At 44.2% G+C, this 19,946-nt stretch overlaps 2 protein-coding genes across 4 annotated transcripts in view; one reads left to right on the forward strand and one right to left on the reverse strand.

Moving 5' to 3' along the window:
- The window catches only part of PRLR (prolactin receptor), a 325,280-nt gene extending 310,769 nt beyond the window's left edge, over positions 1-14,511 (reverse strand). Inside the window, exons 1-2 of the mRNA XM_073343732.1 lie at positions 14,438-14,511; positions 1,916-2,208 (exon numbers count right to left, since the gene is read on the reverse strand). The gene's annotated coding sequence lies outside the window, so the exon portion shown is untranslated. The remainder of the gene's footprint in view (positions 1-1,915; positions 2,209-14,437) is intronic.
- Positions 14,512-14,624: 113 nt separating this feature from the next.
- SPEF2 (sperm flagellar 2) overlaps positions 14,625-19,946 on the forward strand; it is a 61,551-nt gene continuing 56,229 nt past the window's right edge. For 2 of the 3 annotated variants that reach the window (XM_073343743.1, XM_073343744.1), the window contains exons 1-3: positions 14,711-14,781; positions 19,048-19,117; positions 19,349-19,451. In XM_073343743.1, coding sequence (XP_073199844.1) covers positions 19,057-19,117; positions 19,349-19,451 — 164 coding nt within the window. In that variant the 5' untranslated portion in view covers positions 14,711-14,781; positions 19,048-19,056. Of the gene's footprint in view, positions 14,782-19,047; positions 19,118-19,348; positions 19,452-19,946 lie in introns of all 3 variants that reach the window. The other variant, XM_073343745.1, reaches the window with a different exon arrangement.

The following is a 19,946-nucleotide window of genomic DNA, read 5'->3' on the forward strand; positions in this document are numbered from 1 at the left end:
AAGTTCCCAGGGTTGCTAAGGAAAACACCAAAGGACACGGATATAACCTTCCAATAAAGTAGTTGACACAGTCAGTATTCTTTCCAAAACAAAGTATCTTTTTAATTAAGTGTCTAATAATCCCTACTACAGTATAATCTAAGAATCCTAAATAAAGGACAAAATCCCTGAGACACCAATCCCGTATTGCAAGTTAAAGAGCATTCAAACTACAACAGTATATAGTTCAAATGATACTAAGTGAAGCAATTTATTGCAAGTGGCCAGTTTGCAACAAATTGCTGACAGCAGATCTTAAATTATACTTTAAGTTTTACATAAATAAAATACAATTAAAAAACACACACCCATGCTTCAAGCATACACATACTAACTCTATATACTATCCTACCCTTATACTAAAATATAAAGAATATTATATTCTTATATATTATATTATATATTATATTCTATAATATTATAGAATATTATATTCTATAATATTAAAAGAATATTAAGCTTATTCTATAAATCCATTGCTGCTTCCTTTTAAAAATCAAATCACTGCTGCTGCTGTTCAGCTCCTAGTCAGTCAGCTCTGCCCCGCTCCAGCTTTCTTTTCTCTCTCTGCAGCAGTTTTTCTGTGGCTTCTCTTGCTGGCTTAAGGGCTCTCTCCTTCTCCAATGCAGCCTCTGGACTCAGAAACTGAAGCTGGCCTTTTATGCTACATTGTAGCTCTTTCTTTATATGCTTCCTAATCTTAGCAACAGTTACCTCACTTGCAGATGCTCAATCTTGACCATTACCTCAGAATTCTATCGACAGCTCTGACCTTTAAAACGTGTTGTTACCAGTATGAGTAGGTTCTGACCAGCTAACTGCATAACTGACTGACTTCTCCGTCACACCTTACTGCATATGCTCAATAGTTGCCAATATTGTACATGCTCACTGTGGTCCTTTCCTTCACAGCTGTGATTCTGCCAAGCCACTCCCACATATACTTGGTTCTTTGCCAGGACACTTATTTTTTTTAAATTAAGAAATCCTAAATTCTTACTGACCATGCTCAAGGTCCATAGCTTTGATATCAGGGTGGAGTGATTTTTGCTTAATTCAGAATAGAGATAAAAAATACAAAGTAGACACTGGAAATTTTTTTCTGGTAATAGATGAAATGCTGTGATACACCAATTGATTATTGACAAAGCATTTGGTGGCTTACCAGTGTCATTTGCTAGGCCCATTTTTCACCAAACATCCTTCCAATTTCCACAGAAAGAATGTTACTTACTGTGACGGAGCAGGGAGTGGGGAGGATTGACCTGGGGATGTAGCAGGGGAGTTTTACTGGGACTGTCTGCATTGGGGATGGGATAGCAGGGGGTGACTGCACTTGAGGGATGATACCTGAACCTGTAACCTGAGCCAGGAGGGCGGTTAGGGCCAGGTGACATCTTTGCCTGGGAAACTGGACAAAGGCTGGAGGAGGAGCCGGGGGAGGCTGGGTGAGATGGCTGGAGGGGGTTTCAGTTTGGAGCGGTCTGGGGAAGTGGAGGGAGCCCCAAGGCTGGGGTCTAAGCTCCCTGCCCCCCAGAGGGACCTGACCGAGGGGTCCTGTTTGTACCTACAAACTCTGTCTGGACTGTGTTCCTGTCGTCTAATAAACCTTCTGTTTTACTGGCTGGCTGAGAGTCACGTCTGACTGCAGAATTGGGATGCAGGACCCACTGGCTTCCCCAGGAGCCCCGCCTGTGCGGACTTGCTGTGGGAAGTGCACGGTGTGGACGGGGATGCTGAATGCTCCAAGGTCAGCCCCAGGAAGGTCAAAGTTGTGTAAGCTTCTTGCCCTGGGGAGAGGAGGCTTCCCCAGAGTCCTGACTGGCTTTGTATGGAGTAGTTCCAGAGCATCGCCTGGTGACTCCGTGACACTTACCTTACAGTAACTGTGGTTCTTCGAGAAGCGTTGCCCATGTGGATTTCACTCTTGGTGTGCATGCACTTCGTGAGGACAAGATTGGGTTCTTTTTGGCCACCGTGCCAGGCCTGCACATAGATGTCCTTGCATATAATTTCAGCAAAATAATTCCTTCAACTTCCAGCAGTCGACCTGTTATCCATTTGTCCGTTAGATTAAAGAGTCCATTTGTTCGCCATGTAGGTACTTCGAGTCACCCCTTAACCTTCTCTTTGTTAGTCAAATAGATTGAGCTCCATGAATCTGGGAGGCTGTGAAAAATTATATTAACAAACATACAAATATCACTTTTCACAACAGACTTGCTAGTGCCCCAACCAGCCAGTTCTGAAGGCACCACTGCTACCAGCAGCAGAGCAGAAGTAAGGCTGGCAATGGGGCACTAAGTCTGCTGTGAAAAGTGATATTGACAAAGTGTGTTTGTGCCCATGCCCCCAATATTAAACAGTATCTATTTAAAAAAATAACTTTTATGCTTACAACAATAATTAAAAAATATATTTTAGTCTTAATTTAAAAGTGGCGAGAAAAGGTAAATTCATTTTAAACAATAGGGTTATAAATTTAGCATTTAAGTAGTGTTAAATATATAAAAAAAGTGTTTTTAACTTATAAGGGGAGTTGCACTCAGAGATTTGATCTGAAAAGGGTCACCAATACAAAAAGTTTGAGAACTACTGCACTAATCTGAATGGAAAATGCTCTAAATCTAATTTATTTTAGGGGGTTAAAACAACAAAAGTAACAGAATCCATAGAATCTGAATTTCTGACTATTCACCAGCTTAGCGTTTGATCTCTATATGACTCTCTCTTCCTACAGTCCTTTTAAATCCATCTTACAAAACATTAGCGTTCTTCTCTTTACAAGAGGATGTGAGCGGCTGGAATGAGATATGGAGCCTTTTAGGTCAAAAGTTCAAATCCAGCCTACAGTGCATTCGTGGTGACTGTAAATTACTACACCATCTGCTGGTTGTTCTGTGACCTATGTGAAATCAATCTGGAATTCACAGTCTAGGCCAGGGGTCGGCAACCTTTCAGAAGTGGTGTGCTGAGTCTTCATTCATTCACTTTAATTTAAGGTTTCACGTGCCATTTAAACATTTTTTAGAAGGTCTCTCTCTATAAGTCTATATATTATATAACTAAACTATTGTTGTATGTAAAGTAAACAAGGTTTTCAAAATGTTTAAGAAGCTTCATTTAAAATTAAATTAAAATGCTGATCTTATGCTGCCGGCCCGCTCAGCCCACTGCCAGCCTGGGGTTCTGTTCACCTAGGCTGGCAGCAGGCTGAGTGGGGCCTGCGGCCGGTACCCCGGCTGGCAAGGGGCCGGCAGCCAGAACCCCAGACCGGCAGCAGGCTGAGCGGGGCCAGCGGCCAGGACCCCAGACTGGCAGCAGGCTGAGCAGCTCAGCCCGCTGCCGGTCTGGAGTTCCGTCCGCTGGCTCCTGCCAGCCAAGGTCCCGGCTGCTGGCCCCGCTCAGCCCACTGCTAGTCTGGGATCCCGGCCCTGCCCACATAGAGTGGGTACCTACCTTCTCCCTGGTTCTAGCCCATTCTCTTCCTCTCTCTCTGCACTGAGCTGAGGGTGAGAGTGCACTGAGCACAGGGCTGGGGGTGAAGGAGCAGGCTGGGGTTGGGGTGCAGATTCTGGCCAGGAACTAGAATGTGGGAGGGGGCTCAGGGTTGGGGCAGGAGGTTTGGGTGTGGAGTGCTTACCTGGGCAGCTCCCATTTGGTGCGAGATGTGCAGGTAGGAATGTGGGGGAGGGGAGGATGCAGGAGCTTCCATTTGGTGCTCAGGGTGGGGGTGGGAATGTGGGGGGTGCAAGAGTCAGGGCATGGTGGGGGGGGGCTGGGTATGTGAGGCGGGTGCTGGAGTCAGGGCTGGGGTTGTGGGGGGTGCAGGGGTCAGGAAAGGAGGCTGGGGTGTGTGGGGGGTGAAGGGATCAGGGCAGGGGGCTGGGTGTGTGTGAGGGGGTGCAGGAATGAGGGCAGAGGCCTGGGGGGTGGAGGAGTCAGGGCAGAGGCCTGGGTGTGTGTGGGGGGAGTGCAGGAGTCAGGGCAGAGGGCTAGGGGTGTGGACTAAGGTTGTGGGGATGCTCCCAGCCCCCTGCCCTTAGTGGCTCATGGCAGGGGGCTGGAGGGAATATGCCCTGATTCCACCTCTGTTCCCCAAGGCCCCGTCCCCACCTCTTCTCCACCTCCTCCCCAGAGCAGCGAGTGAGCTGCGGCTCCGCTTCTCCCCCTCCCCGCGCAAGGGCCATCAGCTGATGGTTGGCAAGGAGGGAGAGGGGGAGGAGCAGGAACCCAGCACGCTGGGGGAAGAGGCGGGGGAGGGGGGAGCTTGCCTGCCCTGCAGCAGCAGCCGGCAGGACCAAGCTTCTTCACCCTGCCCCCAAAGGGGGGATGGAGAAGAGCAGGCCGGGGAGGGCAGGATTTTTAATGGCATGCTGCTGCCTGCCAGGGTCCCGGCCACGGGCCCCACTCAGCCTGCTGCAGGCCTGGGTTCGGCAGCCGGCTCAGCGGGGCCAGCGTCTGGGACCTGGCAGGCAGCAGTGTGCCACTAAAAATTGGCTCGCGTGCTGTCTTTGGCACGCATGCCATAGGTTGCCAACACGTGGTCTAGGCCCTATTGGAACAGTGTCCATATCACAGAAGCCACCACCACACTTGCATTGCCTGTTAGACTCTGCAAAGACACACAGAATTGAATAGGATAGAGAACAAACAAACTTCTTATACAAAAGGATTGAGGTTCATTGCAAAGGCAGAGTGGGGAAACAGTTACTTTGGGTTGTTACCTATGCTGTAAATGTTCCGTGGATTTCATTCTCCAGGGCTCAAAAATCCAGCACAGTTCCTGAGCGCTAAAATTCACAACAAAACCTTAGATCACTATATAATCCTTTTCTAATTTACAGGGGTGTAATGAGGCTTCATTAATTTGTTTGCAAAGAACAAGCAGATCCCCGGATGAAAGAAGCCACAGAAGTGACTAAAAGAGGGCCCAATTCTGCTACCCTCATTTTGTAAAGTGCTACTCGAGGTAAGGGTGGCACAATTAATAGAAGAGAAAAAAATAGCAACCCATTCCCTGTTGCTGACCAGCTTTCGTCCTGAAGCATGAGAGGTAATAAAATCTATCTTAGTATGTACAACTACCAATGTCAGTTCTGGACATAAAATTAGCCATTCATTTAAAATCCAAATAAATTATTTAAATCTCTGCTTGAGGCAGTGAATTCAATAGGCTGAATGCACATTGTGGGAAATACTGTAAACACACTGTGAAAAATCTCTTATTGAAACTCCCATTTAACCAAATAAATTCCAGGCTGCCTATTCCAGTCAGATGAACATGGCTCTGCGGCATTTTCATTTTCTTTTACATGTATCTATTATTTATTTCATTGTGCTGAAGACAAACCTAAGGACACTTAATTAATAGTGATGGATAAGCTAGTTCAAATAATTAAGAGTCAGCACAAAACTTCACCCATGCAGGAAACGGAACACTGACATTTCAAAATGGTTTGATTGACATTTTTTTGTCTTTTACACATTATGTCTCTGCACCTACAGTAATCCAGCTAGGCCAGAAACAGAAACGAGAGATTATTGGACTGACTTTTGTTTTGTATTTGTACAGCAGCTAACACAATGTGGTCCTGGTCCCTGACGAAGGCTCCCAGGAACTACAGTAATATTGTCATGGTGCTGCTGTCAAACCCAATGAAACCTGGGAATTCCGGACATCTTGCCAGAGAGCCACATTCTCACACTTTTCTTTCTGCTCTGAAACATCAACTCTGCCACACAACTGGGGAGTGTCTCTGTAAAGTTAGTGGAACAGGCGCTCTTCTCTTTGGTTCTGTACTCCCTTCTCTGCCCTTGTGCTTGTAACAATGAGGCTGATCAAAAAGAAAGGAATGGGTCTGACAGCATGGGAAAAACAAAAGTAGCACTCCCATGCTCTTTACAGGCTCAGGGAAGTTACAGAGTCCAAACTGCAGTGCACGCACACCAACATTTCAAAAAAATACTCCTGGAACAATTCTGAGAAGCCATTAGGGCAGCGGGTGCTGCCCAGGGAAGTGGGGGGCTTTGGAATTTCACCTAACCATTAGACTACCTCTTGTATGCTTCCCGATCAACTCCTATGTTGCTTAACAAAGTTCCCAGTCTCCCACAAATCACTCACCCATCCCCTAAATCAAGTTCTCTCTCCCCTTTCCAAACTCAGTTACTTATTAGGTATAGTAACTGGCCTCTCATATCAATTAGGGCTGTGCCCTGCAACTAAATCCCCTCTGGCCTCTCCAGACCCTGCCATTGCCTGCACAATAATGTCATCCAGCTTCAGTAGGCACAAAACTTTAAAAACAAAATATACCTACCCATCCCTCAATCTGTGTGCATTTATCTCTCTCTAGTGCATGTTTATGCACATATTCTGGATCATTGACTGGGACAGAAGGTTGCTGGAGCCAATCATAAAAACCTGGAAACTGCAACAGTCTTTAGAATAAGTTAGAAGGCAATCCCTATTGTGATCAGGCTTTCCATTAAATATCAAGACAGGCTCTACACTTCATTAAATTTCATCATTTTAATTGATCAAAGATGCCATAGCAATAGGTGCTACATAAAAATAAGTATTCTCTCTCCTATCTTATGTTTCAACTTTTTTCCATGAATAACAAGAGTAAAAGTGAGCAAACTCCAGATCTCCAAACCACCCATACTTATCTTTTAAACTCAACCACACTCTGTTGCTTCTAGTGCTCAGCATACCCAGAGCAGCAAAGACAAAATTACTAGAAGGGAGAGGTGCATGCTGGCAGCAATAAAACAGTCTTCAACCATCTAGCACAAACATCTTTCAGCTGAATGGGCTGGCCTGATTTGAAGCCATCTCTATGTACACCTATACCCACATATGAAAGGGGCCATCTAAGTGGACTTGAATATCACTGTTCGCCAAACTTAAAAAAACAATTAATTTATAGATAGCACAGGCTCAATTTAACTGTTTATATTGTTGATTTTACAGAACACTTTACATATATAATTTGCCTCTGCTTTATAAACCCAAAGAAACCAATCGATTATATTAAAAAAGGATAAATTTTTAGACAGACATTGCAACCCCATGCAATATCTTTGGGGACCATAATGTATTAAGTTTATGTATCACTGTGGGCCCAGGACTGTAACCAACTTCAAGAAGGGAGGGTTATCATAGCTTCTCCTTGAGGAGACTCAAGGAGCTTGGCTTATTTAGCCTAACTAAAAGAAGGTTGAGGGGAGATATGATTACTCTCTATAAATATATCACAGGGATAAATACCAGAGACGGAGAGGAATTATTTAAGCTCAGTACCAATGTGGACACAAGAACAAATGGATATAAACTGGTCATTGGGAAGTTTAGACTTGAAATTAGATGAAGGTTTCTAACCATCAGAGGACTGAAGTTTTGGAATAGCCTTCCAAGGGAAGCAGTGGGGGCAAAAGACCTATCTGGCTTTAAGATTAAACTCGATAAGTTTATGGAGGAGATTGTATGATGGGATAACATGTTTTTGGTAATTTGATCTTTAAATATTCATGGTAAATAGACCCAATGGCCTGTGATGGGATGTTAGATGGGGTGGAATCTGAGTTACTATAGAAAATTCTTTTCTGGGTATCTGGCTGGTGAATCTTGCCCATATGCTCAGGGTTTAGCTGATCGCCATATTTGGGGTCGGGAAGGAATTTTCCTCCAGGGCAGATTGGAAGAGGCCCTGGAGGTTTTTTGCCTTCCTCTGTAGCATGGGGCATGGGTCACTTGCTGGAGGATTCTCTCCTCCTTGAAGTCTTTAAACCACGATTTGAGGACTTCAATAGGTCAGACATAGGTGAGAGGTTTTTCGCAGGAGTGGGTGGGTGAGATTCTGTGGCCTGCATCGTGCAGGAGGTCAGACTAGATGATCATAATGGTCCCTTCTGACCTTAGTATCTATGAAACCAAAAATAAGGTGGGGGTGATTAAGGTATCACCTTCTGGGGAGGCTTACATATCCTGGTTCAAACTGGGTTTTCCAGAAACTAACAAAGAAAGGGCTTTTGATATTAAAAAACTGGGTTTAAACTGACTCAGGGTCTTCTATTTGATCCAGTGAACAGACGGAACCTTCCATCCCAAGGAAGCCTTCCCCGCTTGTGGAATGGTTGGAAAGATTTTAGTCTACAAGGGCCTCATAAGACTGATGGGTGACTCTTAGTATGTTTAATGTGAGTTTAAATCTGTTGATTGTTTTTATGATGTTTTCTTTGTAATACTTTACCTTAAAAATAAATATACTTGCTTAGAAAAATAAAGGTGTAGTAACTTCATCTGTTGGCAATACACTGTTCATAGGCCTCGGGGGAGAGAGAGAGGGAGAGGAATGCACAGGAGCTGTCCGTTAGGGAGATTGGCTTGCTCTGCAGCCTCAAAAACCCCTGGTAAGATCCATCCCCAGAGACAGGAGATGTTAGGAGATCAGAGACCTGATTGGGCACTCCTGGAATGGACCATGAAGAGTGGGGGAAAAATACAGCTTCAGTTACTGTGGACTGGTCTACACTAGAAAATGAAAGTTTACCTATGTTGCTCAGGGGTGTGAAAAATCCACACCGCTGAGTGGCATAATTAAGTCAACCTACCCCCCTGGTGTAGACAGCGCTAGGTTGGAAGAATTCTTCCATCAAGCTAGCTACTGCCTCTTTGGAAGGTGGATTACTTACACTGATGAGAACCCCTCCCATCAGAAGAGCTACAGTGGTGCAACTATGCCAGTGTAGTGTTTTAAGTGTAGCCATACCCAAACAAACAGTGAGAGAAACAGCCTTACCCTTCCCAATTCTGGGCTTTCCTGTGCCTCTACTGTATTAACAAATGGACTAGACTCCCTATGATTCTTTGTGTTCCCATAACTCTTTGTATATAAAACCCCCATGATCCTTTGGTTCATGCACGAAGTGTTTTGTAACTATAATTCTAGTGCTTTGTATCTATGATTCAAGGGACTCTGTACTTAGGTTGAATTTTAGTGTGTGACCAAATGATGGAATGTGTATAATATTTTTACCCTGACCCTACTGACTCATGGAGAATGTATCCAGGAAGGGACCACTAATGATTGAGGAGGGATATTTATTATTGCAAATGTCTTCAGTGATCAATGAGATGATCGCACACTGAGAAATGTTTTAAAATCATTACCTATGCCACAGGCATTTTCTACAATAAGGACTTAGTCATAGATACTTTTAGCTTATTGATTAGGTAAGATGAGATACCATAAGGGGAATTCCATATGTAGATCAGTTATGGAAAGCAATTCTTCTTTGTCCCAAGTACAACATGTATAGAGGGTAGTTTCTGGGAGTGAGTTAGGACTGAATCAAGCTGCAAAGTCATTTCTCCAGTCTTCAGACTGGTTTGGTATTGATAGCCTTTCTGTATTCTGTATTGTGCTGTATTAATCTTGACTACATTTTTGATTAATAAATTCCAATTGAGCCTGATTATTTAAAGTTTTATTAATAAATCAAAATGGAACCTAACAACTGTGCATATGTCTGGTTTAGTATGGAGCAGAGGCAATCTATATTTCAAGACTTGTACAGAGCTCAGCAAAATCTCAGTACTTAAAAAATAAATTTCCTCTAGTCTAGAAAATAAAAATTGTTATAACGCACATGTCCTCAGCAGATTCATTTGCCAAATCACAGCTACATTTCAGCTGTAAAGGAATCAAAATATTTGCATCTGTGGAAATCCGAGAGTCATACATAAAAGCAAAAGGCGGCAAATATCTGTACTTTAATTAAAGTATAAAATATAATGTAAAACAAACTAACGTTACAGAATCTCTTCAGTGTAGGATCAGTGCATAAATATAATCATACAGGGAGATTGCCAAATTGAGGTCCGGTAATCTGTTGACAACTGTGTTAGTTGATATCATATAACAGCTGCACCACGGGAAGCTTGTTTTGGCCTAAATTAAATGAAACACAGGGCAATTTGCTAAGAGAGAATAGTGTGGGTAGGACAATGAAAAACAAAAGGAGAGAGGGACAGAGCATTCAAAGGCATAAAAAGTGACACAGAAGACTGCTGCAACTTGGATTTCTTTTTCTTACATAAAGTGTCTGAGGGAAATAAGTTATGTTAAAATAGATGTTTTCATATTAGTTTCTAAGGGCACAGCTACATTAGAGAGAAATGTAACTGCTCAAAGTTGATGGAAGAGTGCTTTCCTGTCAGCTTAACTACTGCAGCACCTGTGAACAGCAGAAGCTATGTCGGCGGGAGAAGCTCTCCCACAGACATAGCGTTGTTCATACCGGCACGTATGTTGGCGTAACTTATGTCGCTCAGGGGGGTGATTTATCCAAAATAGAGCTCCCTTGTGTTGGGTGCAATACCTTTGTCTTAGAAAAGCATCATATGTAATTTTTAGAAACTCTAATTATGTTATATTGCTGGCTGCATGAGATCTCCAGCAAAGAACTCCCAAACTGAAATCTCCCATAACACCACAATTTTTCTTTCCATACATTACAGACAGTGCTTAATGAGTAACTAAGCCTGTTCTTTGGTTTAATTTGATGGTCTGGAACAGAACTCCACCAGCACCTATTGCTGGGCTTTCCCAGTTAGCACATTGATCCATATGCATTCAAGATTCTGTGCTTCTGAATGATTAATAACTCTATAACAGGTAATAGTGTATTTAATGTAGAGTATGACACCCTTCCCTACTGCATACATACATCTTTTATTTACTATATCCTTCCTAAATTGGAATTTTAAAATTGCTAGTTATAACCTATCATGTGAATATTCCCACAGGTTTTCAGTAATGCCCGTTATAAAATTTCTCATGATCAATAAGAATTGCCAACTCTTTCTTGTTACCTAGCATTGGTATATAAGCATTTGAAACATTTCTTCTCTTTACATTCTTGGTCACATCACATCAATTTGATTGTGACACTGAGTTTGAGTTTGTACTGCATTTGGTTTCTAAGCACCCTCCCCTTGCGTTGTTAGTTTAACCCCATCCTGCTTGCTCCAGCTAGTTTCCGGTGGAGATTAACTCCCATCCCCACTTGTGAGTTTATATAGCATCCTCCCACACTGGAATGTGACCCAATGTCCCAAAAACCAAAACCTTCAGCTTTACATCAGTCAAACGTTTACGTCCAGTATTTTCTGTTTTCTCCTTTATCTCTCTCATGGGACCGGAAGGACCTCCAAGAATATTACTAGGACTTTCCTCTTCTTCAGCTCCCTTCCAAGGTTCCTAAACTCTTCTATAGTCTGTAAAGATCCACGTGATGCCAAGTCATTGGTTCCAGTGTGTACCATCACCAGTGGACACTTGCCAGTCAACTTCACAATCACAGCCAACTATGCAATTACATCTCATATTTTCACTTCACAGAAACAGCACACCTTTCTATGGTCCTTGTGTCCCTTACAGAATTCTCTGTCCGTTCTTCTTTATATGGAGTTATCAGTGACAATTGGCAGCCTTTTCAGGATGGTTGAAGAGCCTTTCTTGGCAGTTGCATGTTCTTGCAGTTCAACAAGCATCAGAAATGTCACCCATAGGTTTCTGTTTCTTTCCTCTAGAGACAGGTTCTTCGGTAGTTGACTCGCTAATCATGTCAATACCTCTAACCAGGCTGAATGGCTGCTGGTTCTCCTTTCCCTCCTGGTCATAAATTGCGAATCCACTTCTTTGATTTCTATTCTTTCCAGTTCCCCATGAAGGCCTTTTGATGTCTGTGGCAATGATTTCCAAATGTGGCTGTCCAATAAGTCTTCATTTTCTCAAATACTACACAGTGTTAAAAATTGTGGTTCCAGACCAGTACGTTTGCCAGCTCTCACTTAATGCACCAGCAATCTCTTCGGTCTTCCAGCAGAAGGAGAAACACAGCACTTCCAAGGTACGTAAAAGCAATTGTTTCCTCATCATCCATATCCACTACTTGATGAGGAACCATACCTAAAACAGATGGAACCCTGCTCCCTTTTTAAACTCCCTCTGAAACTGCAATCAGCTGTTCCTGTTTGCCTGTTAACTGTCATATACTAAGCCTCAGTGCTAGTCTTCACCTCTAGTTATCACAGAGGGATTAACTTTCGGAGACTTCAAACACTGAGTCTGTTCAAAGATCCAAGAGTGCCAGCCTCACCGACACACAAACAGATCTGTCTCAATGGGCCTGTTCAAATTCCCACAGTCTAGCCACACAACTCTCACAGAGAACCAACAAAAAACAATAAACAGACCAAACACACCACTCACAAAATCCTTCTGCCTCCAATCACAAGGATCTGCAGCTGTGCCCTCTAAAATTGCCATGTGCTGTTCTGGAGTTTGCCTCATGGCTCAACTTCACCCCCTCATAGGGAGGGATTAACTACTCAGACTTCAGGGAACTCATCACAGTGACTGAGTGAATTTCCAAATCTATGCGCTTGCTAGGATGTCAGTAAAATGGGGAAATCCCTGCATACCCACCCCCACACAGCAATTTGAGACAGGCAAACCAGCTTTAAGTAAACACAAAGCATCATTAACAAAAAAACAACACTCAAGAGTCCTGTTTCCCCTGCTCTAAAGAATGGTCTAATCATTGCCCTCTAAACAATGCCTTATCAGAGGCAGAAAAATAACCCTGGAATCCTAAATCACAGCATTCTACTGCTGTCTAACAAGTAGTTCTGTAACTCACTGGCAGAGCACGTAAGGTCACCCCTCTGATGACTGGTCCATATAGATGATAAACTACTATTGCTTAAGGAGGCCATTCATCCAGGAATAAACCGGAATGTCCTCTTTTTGAGATGTTTGTCCCCAGTCTGATCCTGAAACAAAACTGAATGTGGTTTTGTCCAGTATTGCACAGGGGATGCCATTTTTAAAAGCGTGCCACTCCACCCTCTCCAGCGTGACCTCACATGCACCATGTGCATGAGGTCACACGGGGGACACACACGACATGACGTTCCAGGAAGTACTGGAATGTCCGGTATTCTGAAAATGAGTGAGTGGCCATCTTAACACTGCTACCAATTAACAGTTACTTCTTAAGCTCAAGTACTAAGGGGTCTGTGCTGCAGGTCTAGAGGCCCTAGGTGCCAACCCATGCAGGGTTTTTATGGCTTTACATACCTGATTTTCCCCACCTCACAAACAAGAGGCCCACAGGATACTGATATGATTTCTTAGTTTCCATCATCACAATAACGTTGCCCCTTTGGCCCAAGTAGCTACCAAGATAGCTAGGCTTCAGAACGCAATCTCCATCGGGAGCAGCAACTTTTAGGGCTGTCTATACAGCTATTTTTAGAGCATTAACGCAAGCCATGCTACCCCAAGTCTGCTGACTCAGGCTGGGAGGGTTGCTCCAACAAGCTATATAGACAAACCCAAGTACATGTCATACATAACTTCTTCTGAGGATGGAAGGCTGGGAAAATTAACCAACAAGATGTAAGAATGTGTAAGATAGCCAGATCTGTCCTACTCTTTCTCCCTAGTCCTCCTGTGGTCTGCTTTTCCATTTACAGTGCTAACCCACTGTGCCCCTTCTCCTCCCCACCACCTTTATAAATGTTACATGATTTTATATTCACTTGTGCTTGCTCACCAGTGTTGAATTTATATTCTATAAATATCACCTCTGAATTGGGTCCATAGCCCATAAAAATTGACACAATTTAGATGAAGACACAATCTTTCAGAGGTTTTCCATCTTTGGAATCACTACATGGCACAAACTGGTAGTGGTGTTATTTATACTTGATCAATAACTTGACTGGGGCCTTTCAGGGCTATTTCAATGTAAATGGTGTCCTGACCCAGACCCACTGTGCTTGGCACTGTACCAATGCACAATAAAATACAGACCCTGCCCTCAAGCACAACTTCACCTCTATAGCCTGACGCAGCATCGGGGCCCATGGCTCTCGCTGTCAAACAGCCCTAAGGACTTTGTTCCCACTCCTGTGCAGCACCCTCTACTCCCAACGCCTCATCTCCCCACAGGGGACGCACCGGCGGAGCATTTTCCCCTTATCGTCCCACAAAAGCTTCAGCCTCCTCCTGTTCGCATTCTCTCACAAGAGCCTCCCCCGCCTGCCCGCTCGCATCTGGGCTTTGCACCCCTCTCCCACACCAAACCCACCAGCACTGGGGCATCCCTCCCATTCCCCTCTCAACACAGCCGAGGGCAGCCCTTCCCCCACAAGCGCCTTGGTCGCGTCGGCCTATGCTCCAGCTCCCCTAACCGCGCCCCAGGCCTAAGCCCAAGCCCCCATCCTTTCTCCGTGCGAACTCTCCTTCCGCGGCTTCCCCCGCGCCAAGCTGCCTCCCATTCAACACTGTTACAGGACCCACCACAGGACGATACTTACTTCACTGCGCATGCGCCAGCAGCCAAACGCGGCCAACACAAACCAGTTCGCGCACTCCCCCGCTGTGGACGCATGCGCTTAGCAGAACATATTCTCCTCGCCCCCCAGCAGCGTAGCTGTTCCATTGCGCATGCGCAGTTCACAAGGCACACTCTGGTCCCGCTATGTAGTCCCGAGCCCACCCCTCCACAGCGCATGCGTTAGATGCTTGCCTGCATGTCACCATGGTAACGGGACGCGGAGCCGGGCCCGTGTGAGTGGGGTTCGCCGGCAGCCCGCGGCCGCCATGTCGGAGATTCTGTGCGAGTGGCTGAACCGGGAGGTGAAGCTCTCCCGGACCGTGGGTGAGTCAGGGGCTCCGACGCCTGGGTCCTGGACGGTGCCGCAGCTGGGGAGGCAGGGCCCGGGGGTGCCCACAGACCACCGTGTGCCTACGCAGCTACAGGGGCTCCCGCTCAGGGGTGTCTGTTCGCGGGGGCCCGGTGGATAGGAGCCCCCGGGCAGTTCTTCGTTAGGGCATTAGTAGGGCTGCCAGGGCTTCCGAGTTGCTGCCCGAAGGGGAGTCCCAGAGGGCAGTGCCCCAGGGGACTAGCCCCTGGGCCTGCGCCACAGCGACACAGCTGGAGGATCAGTGCACAGGTAGAGAGAGATGGGTTCCCTGCTCGACTTTCGATGTGCCATGGGTGGGGGTCACTTTTGGGGAGACTTTGACGTCCGGGAGGTGGGTGAGGTTGTCGGGGTCTCTGCAGGCAAGTTTGGGAATGTGGTGACTGGGTAAGGTGGGGGCAGCAGGAGCGTTCTGCTGCTGCGACGGCAGTCGGGTTGTTGGCCTGTTGGTATTATTCATATACTCACTATACCTGGAGTGGGCTTTGCGAACTCTCTGTAATAACTACGTTCAACTGAAAATACTGTCGCCCTAATTCTGAAGAAGGTGTGAGCAACAGTAGAGGGAAATCAGTATTGGGGACATTATGTTTAGGTTTTATAATAACCCAACCATTCCCACTCTTTATTCAGGCTGAATCTGATGGTGTCTTGCAAGTTAATTCCAGTTCTGCAGTTTCACATTGGAGTCTGTTTTTGAAGTTTTTTTTGTTGAAGAATTTGCCACTTTTAGGTCTATTATTGAGTGACCAGGGAGATTGAAGTGTTCTCCTACTGGTTTTTGAATGTTATAATTCCTGATGTCAGATTTGTGTCCATTTATTCTTTTGTGTAGAGACTGTCTGGTTTGCCCAATGTACATGGCAGAAGCATCTATTCTATAATGAGAGACATCCCTTATGAAAAATCAGGCATATTAGAACATATTTACTGGCTGGTTTGGTTTCTGTGTGTGTTTTAGGATCAGAGGAGTTAGTAACTGTAACCTGTCAAGTACTGGTTTTGCAAAATTTTAATTTTGAGCCAAATGTAAACAGTTAAAATAGTATAATTTACTTTTTGATATTGAAATTTAGATTTTAGATGATAGAGTAGATTATGGAATTTGGCTTTCAGTAGAAAGAAAAGGAGTACTTGTGTCACCTTAGAGACTAACAAATTTATTTGAGCATAAGCTTTTGTGAGCTACAGCTCACTTCATCCGGATGCATAAAAGTGGAAAATGCAGTGCGGAGATTTATATACACACAGAACATGAAACAATCGGTGTTACCATACACGAGTGATCAGGTAAGGTGAGCTATTACCAGCAGGAGAGCGGGGGGGGGGTGACCTTTTGTAGTGATAATCAAGGTGGGCCATTTCCAGCAGTTGACAAGAACATGTGAGGAACAGTGTGGGGGAGAGTGGGGAAATAAACATGAGGAAATAGTTTTACTTTGTGTAATGACACATCCACTCCCGGTCTTTATTCAAGCCTAAATTAATTGTATCCAGTTTGCAAATTAATTCCAATTCAGCAGTCTCTCGTTGGAGTCTTTTTTTGAAGTTTTTTTGTTGAAGAATTGCCACTTTTAGGTCTGTAATTGAGTGACCAAAGAGATTGATTTCAGAGTAGCAGCCACGTTAATCTGTATCCGCAAAAAGAAAAGGAGTACTTGTGGCACCTTAGAGACGAACAAATTTATTACTTAGTCCCTAAGGTGCCACAAGTACTCCTTTTCTTTTTTCAAAGAGATTGAAGTGTTCTCCGACTGGTTTTTGAATGTTATAATTCTTGACGTCTGATTTGTTTCCATTTATTCTTTTACGTAGAGACTGTCCAGTTTGGCCAATGTACATGGCAGAGGGGCATTGCTGACACATGATGGCATATATCACATTGGTAGATGTGCAGGTGAATGAGCCTCTGACAGTGTGGCTGATGTGATTAGGCCCTATGATGGTGTCCCCTGAATAGATATGTGGACACAGTTGGCAACGGGCTTTGTTGCAAGGATAGGTTCCTAGGTTAGTGGTTTTGCTGTGTGGTGTGTGGTTGTTGGTGAGTATTTGCTTCAGGTTGCGGGGCTGTCTGTAAGCAAGGACTGGCCTGTCTCCCAAGATCTGTGAGAGTGATGGGTCAGCCACCAGGTTTGCTGTGACGTTATCGGGGATACTGTTCCTGACAGCTTGTAGTCCATCTTTGTGTGGAATGTTGGTGTAGAGGGCTTCTACATCCATAGTGGCTAGGATGGTGTTTTCAGGAAGATCATTGATGGATTGCAGTTTCCTCAGTAAGTCAATGGTGTCTCTAAGATAGCTGGGAGTGCTGGTAGCATAGGGCCTGAGGAGGGAGTCTACATAGCCAGACAATCCTGCTGTCAGTGTGCCAATGCCTGAGATGATGGGGCATACAGGATTTCCAGGTTTATGGATCTTGGGTAGCAGATAGAATACCCCCGGTTGGAGTTCTAGGGGTGTGTCTGTGCAAACTTATTCTTGTGCTTTTTCAGGGAGTTCCTTGAGCAGATGATGTAGTTTCTTTTGGTAACCCTCAGTGGGATCAGAGGGTAATGGCTTGTAAAAAGTGGTGTAAACACCATCCTAGCCACTATGGATGTAGAAGCCCTCTACACCAACATTCCACACAAAGATGGACTACAAGCTGTCAGGAACAGTATCCCCGATAATGTCACAGCAAACCTGGTGGCTGAACTTTGTGACTTTGTCCTCACCCACAACTATTTCACATTTGGGGACAATGTATGCCTTCAAATCAGCGGCACTGCTATGGGTACCTGCATGGCCCCACAGTATGCCAACATTTTTATGGCTGACTTAGAACAACGCTTCCTCAGCTCTCGTCCCCTAATGCCCCTACTCTACTTGCGCTACATTGATGACATCTTCATCATCTGGACCCACGGAAAAGAAGCCCTTGAGGAATTCCACCATGATTTCAACAATTTCCATCCCACCATCAACCTCAGCCTGGACCAGTCCATGCAAGAGATCCACTCCTGGACACTACAGTGCTAATAAGAGATGGTCACATAAACACCACCCTATACTGGAAACCTACTGACCGCTATACTTACCTACATGGCTCCAGCTTTCGTCCAGACCACACCGCACGATCCATTGTCTACTGCCAAGCTCTAAGATACAACCGCATTTGCTCCAACCCCTCTGACAGAGCCAAACACCTACAAAATCTCTATCAAGCGTTCTTACAACTACAATACCCACCTGCTGAAGTGAAGAAACAGATTGACAGAGCCAGAAGAGTACCCAGAAGTCACCTACTACAGGACAGGCCCAACAAAGAAAGTAACAGAACGCCACTAGCTGTCACCTTCAGCCCCCAAATAAAACCTCTCCAACGCATCATCAAGGATCTACAACCTATCCTGAAAGACGACCCATCACTCTCACAGATCTTGGGAGACAGGCCAGTCCTTGCTTACAGACAGCCCCCCAACCTGAAGCAAATACTCACCAGCAACCACACAACAAAACCACTAACCCAGAAACCTATCCTTGCAACAAAGCCCGTTGCCAACTGTTTCCACATATCTATTCAGGGGACACCATCATAGGGCCTAATCACATCAGCCACACTATCAGAGGCTCATTCACCTGCACATCTACCAATGTGATATGTGTCAGCAATGCCCTCTGCCATGTACTTTGGCCAAACTGGACAGTCTCTACGTAAAAGAATAAATGGAAACAAATCAGACGTCAAGAATTATAACATTCAAAAACCAGTCGGAGAACAGTTCAACCTCCCTGCACACTCGATTACAGACCTAAAAGTGGCAATTCTTCAACAAAAAAACTTCAAAAACAGACTCTAACGAGAGACTGCTGAATTGGAATTAATTTGCAAACTGGATACAATTAACTTAGGCTTGAATAAAGACCGGGAGTGGATGTGTCATTACACAAAGTAAAACTATTTCCTCATGTTTATTTCCCCACTCTCCCCCACACTGTTCCTCAGATGTTCTTGTCAACTGCTGGAAATGGCCCACCTTGATTATCACTACAAAAGGTGTCCCCCCCCCCGCGCTGGTAATAGCTCTCCTTACCTGATCACTCTTGTTACAGTGTGTATGGTAACACCCAGTGTTTCATGTTCTGTGTGTATATAAATCTCCCCACTGTATTTTCCACTGCATGCATCGGATAAAGTGAGCTGTAGCTCACAAAAGCTTATGCTCAAATAAATTTGTTAGTCTCTAATTATGCAGGTACAGACTAACACGACTGCTACTCTGAAACCTTCTTTTAGTACAGTTATACAACGTAAGTACTGGCTACTTGAAGACCATTTCTAATCCTAAAGTTATTTTAATATAGTCGTTTCATTAACAAAACTTTAACGTTAACTTACAATGTAAAGATTTTATAAGAGTAATAATGAGTTGAACAAAAATTGAGTTTAAGCCTCTGATATTATACACATTCTGTAATGATCTCTAATATTATTCATATGGTACTTTGTATTTTGTTGCTGTTTCTTGTTTTTTAACCTAGATCCAAAATCATTCCCAAAAGAATTTTCTACTGGCTACCTAATTGGAGAAATTCTGCACAAATATGAACTTCAGGATGACTTTAACCAATTTTCACAAAGCAGGTTTGTAACTTAAGGCTCAGCTAGAGTATGTATTATATCTCCTATGTAACTTATACAAGATATTTGTTTATCATTGAAGATTTTTTAGTGATACCTAGCAGGATTTGATGAAGTTACATACCAATCATTAGTTAGCAACATATTAGATGCACTAGCTGCATTAATTAGCTGCATACTTCCAAAGGTTCTGAACATTCATTAAATATTTACTGGGAGGATATACTAGGATGATAAAGGATTGCAGCACAATTAATGTCAATCAACATGGTCCAATGGAAAATAGGTATTTGATTTAGCACTGCATGAACTTCTGATTAAAAAATTAACACGACACAAAATGGATGTAACATATTAAATAGATTAAAAACTGGCTAACCTAGATCTCAAAAATGGGAAAATAATCATTCTATGGAGTGTTTCTAATGGAGTTCTACAAAGATCTGTTTTTGTCCCAATGCTATTCAATATCTATAAAGTCAGTGCTGATAAAGTTTC

Source organism: Lepidochelys kempii, chromosome 5 (assembly GCF_965140265.1).
Source record: "Lepidochelys kempii isolate rLepKem1 chromosome 5, rLepKem1.hap2, whole genome shotgun sequence".
In the NCBI taxonomy this organism is placed as follows: Eukaryota; Metazoa; Chordata; order Testudines; family Cheloniidae; genus Lepidochelys; species Lepidochelys kempii.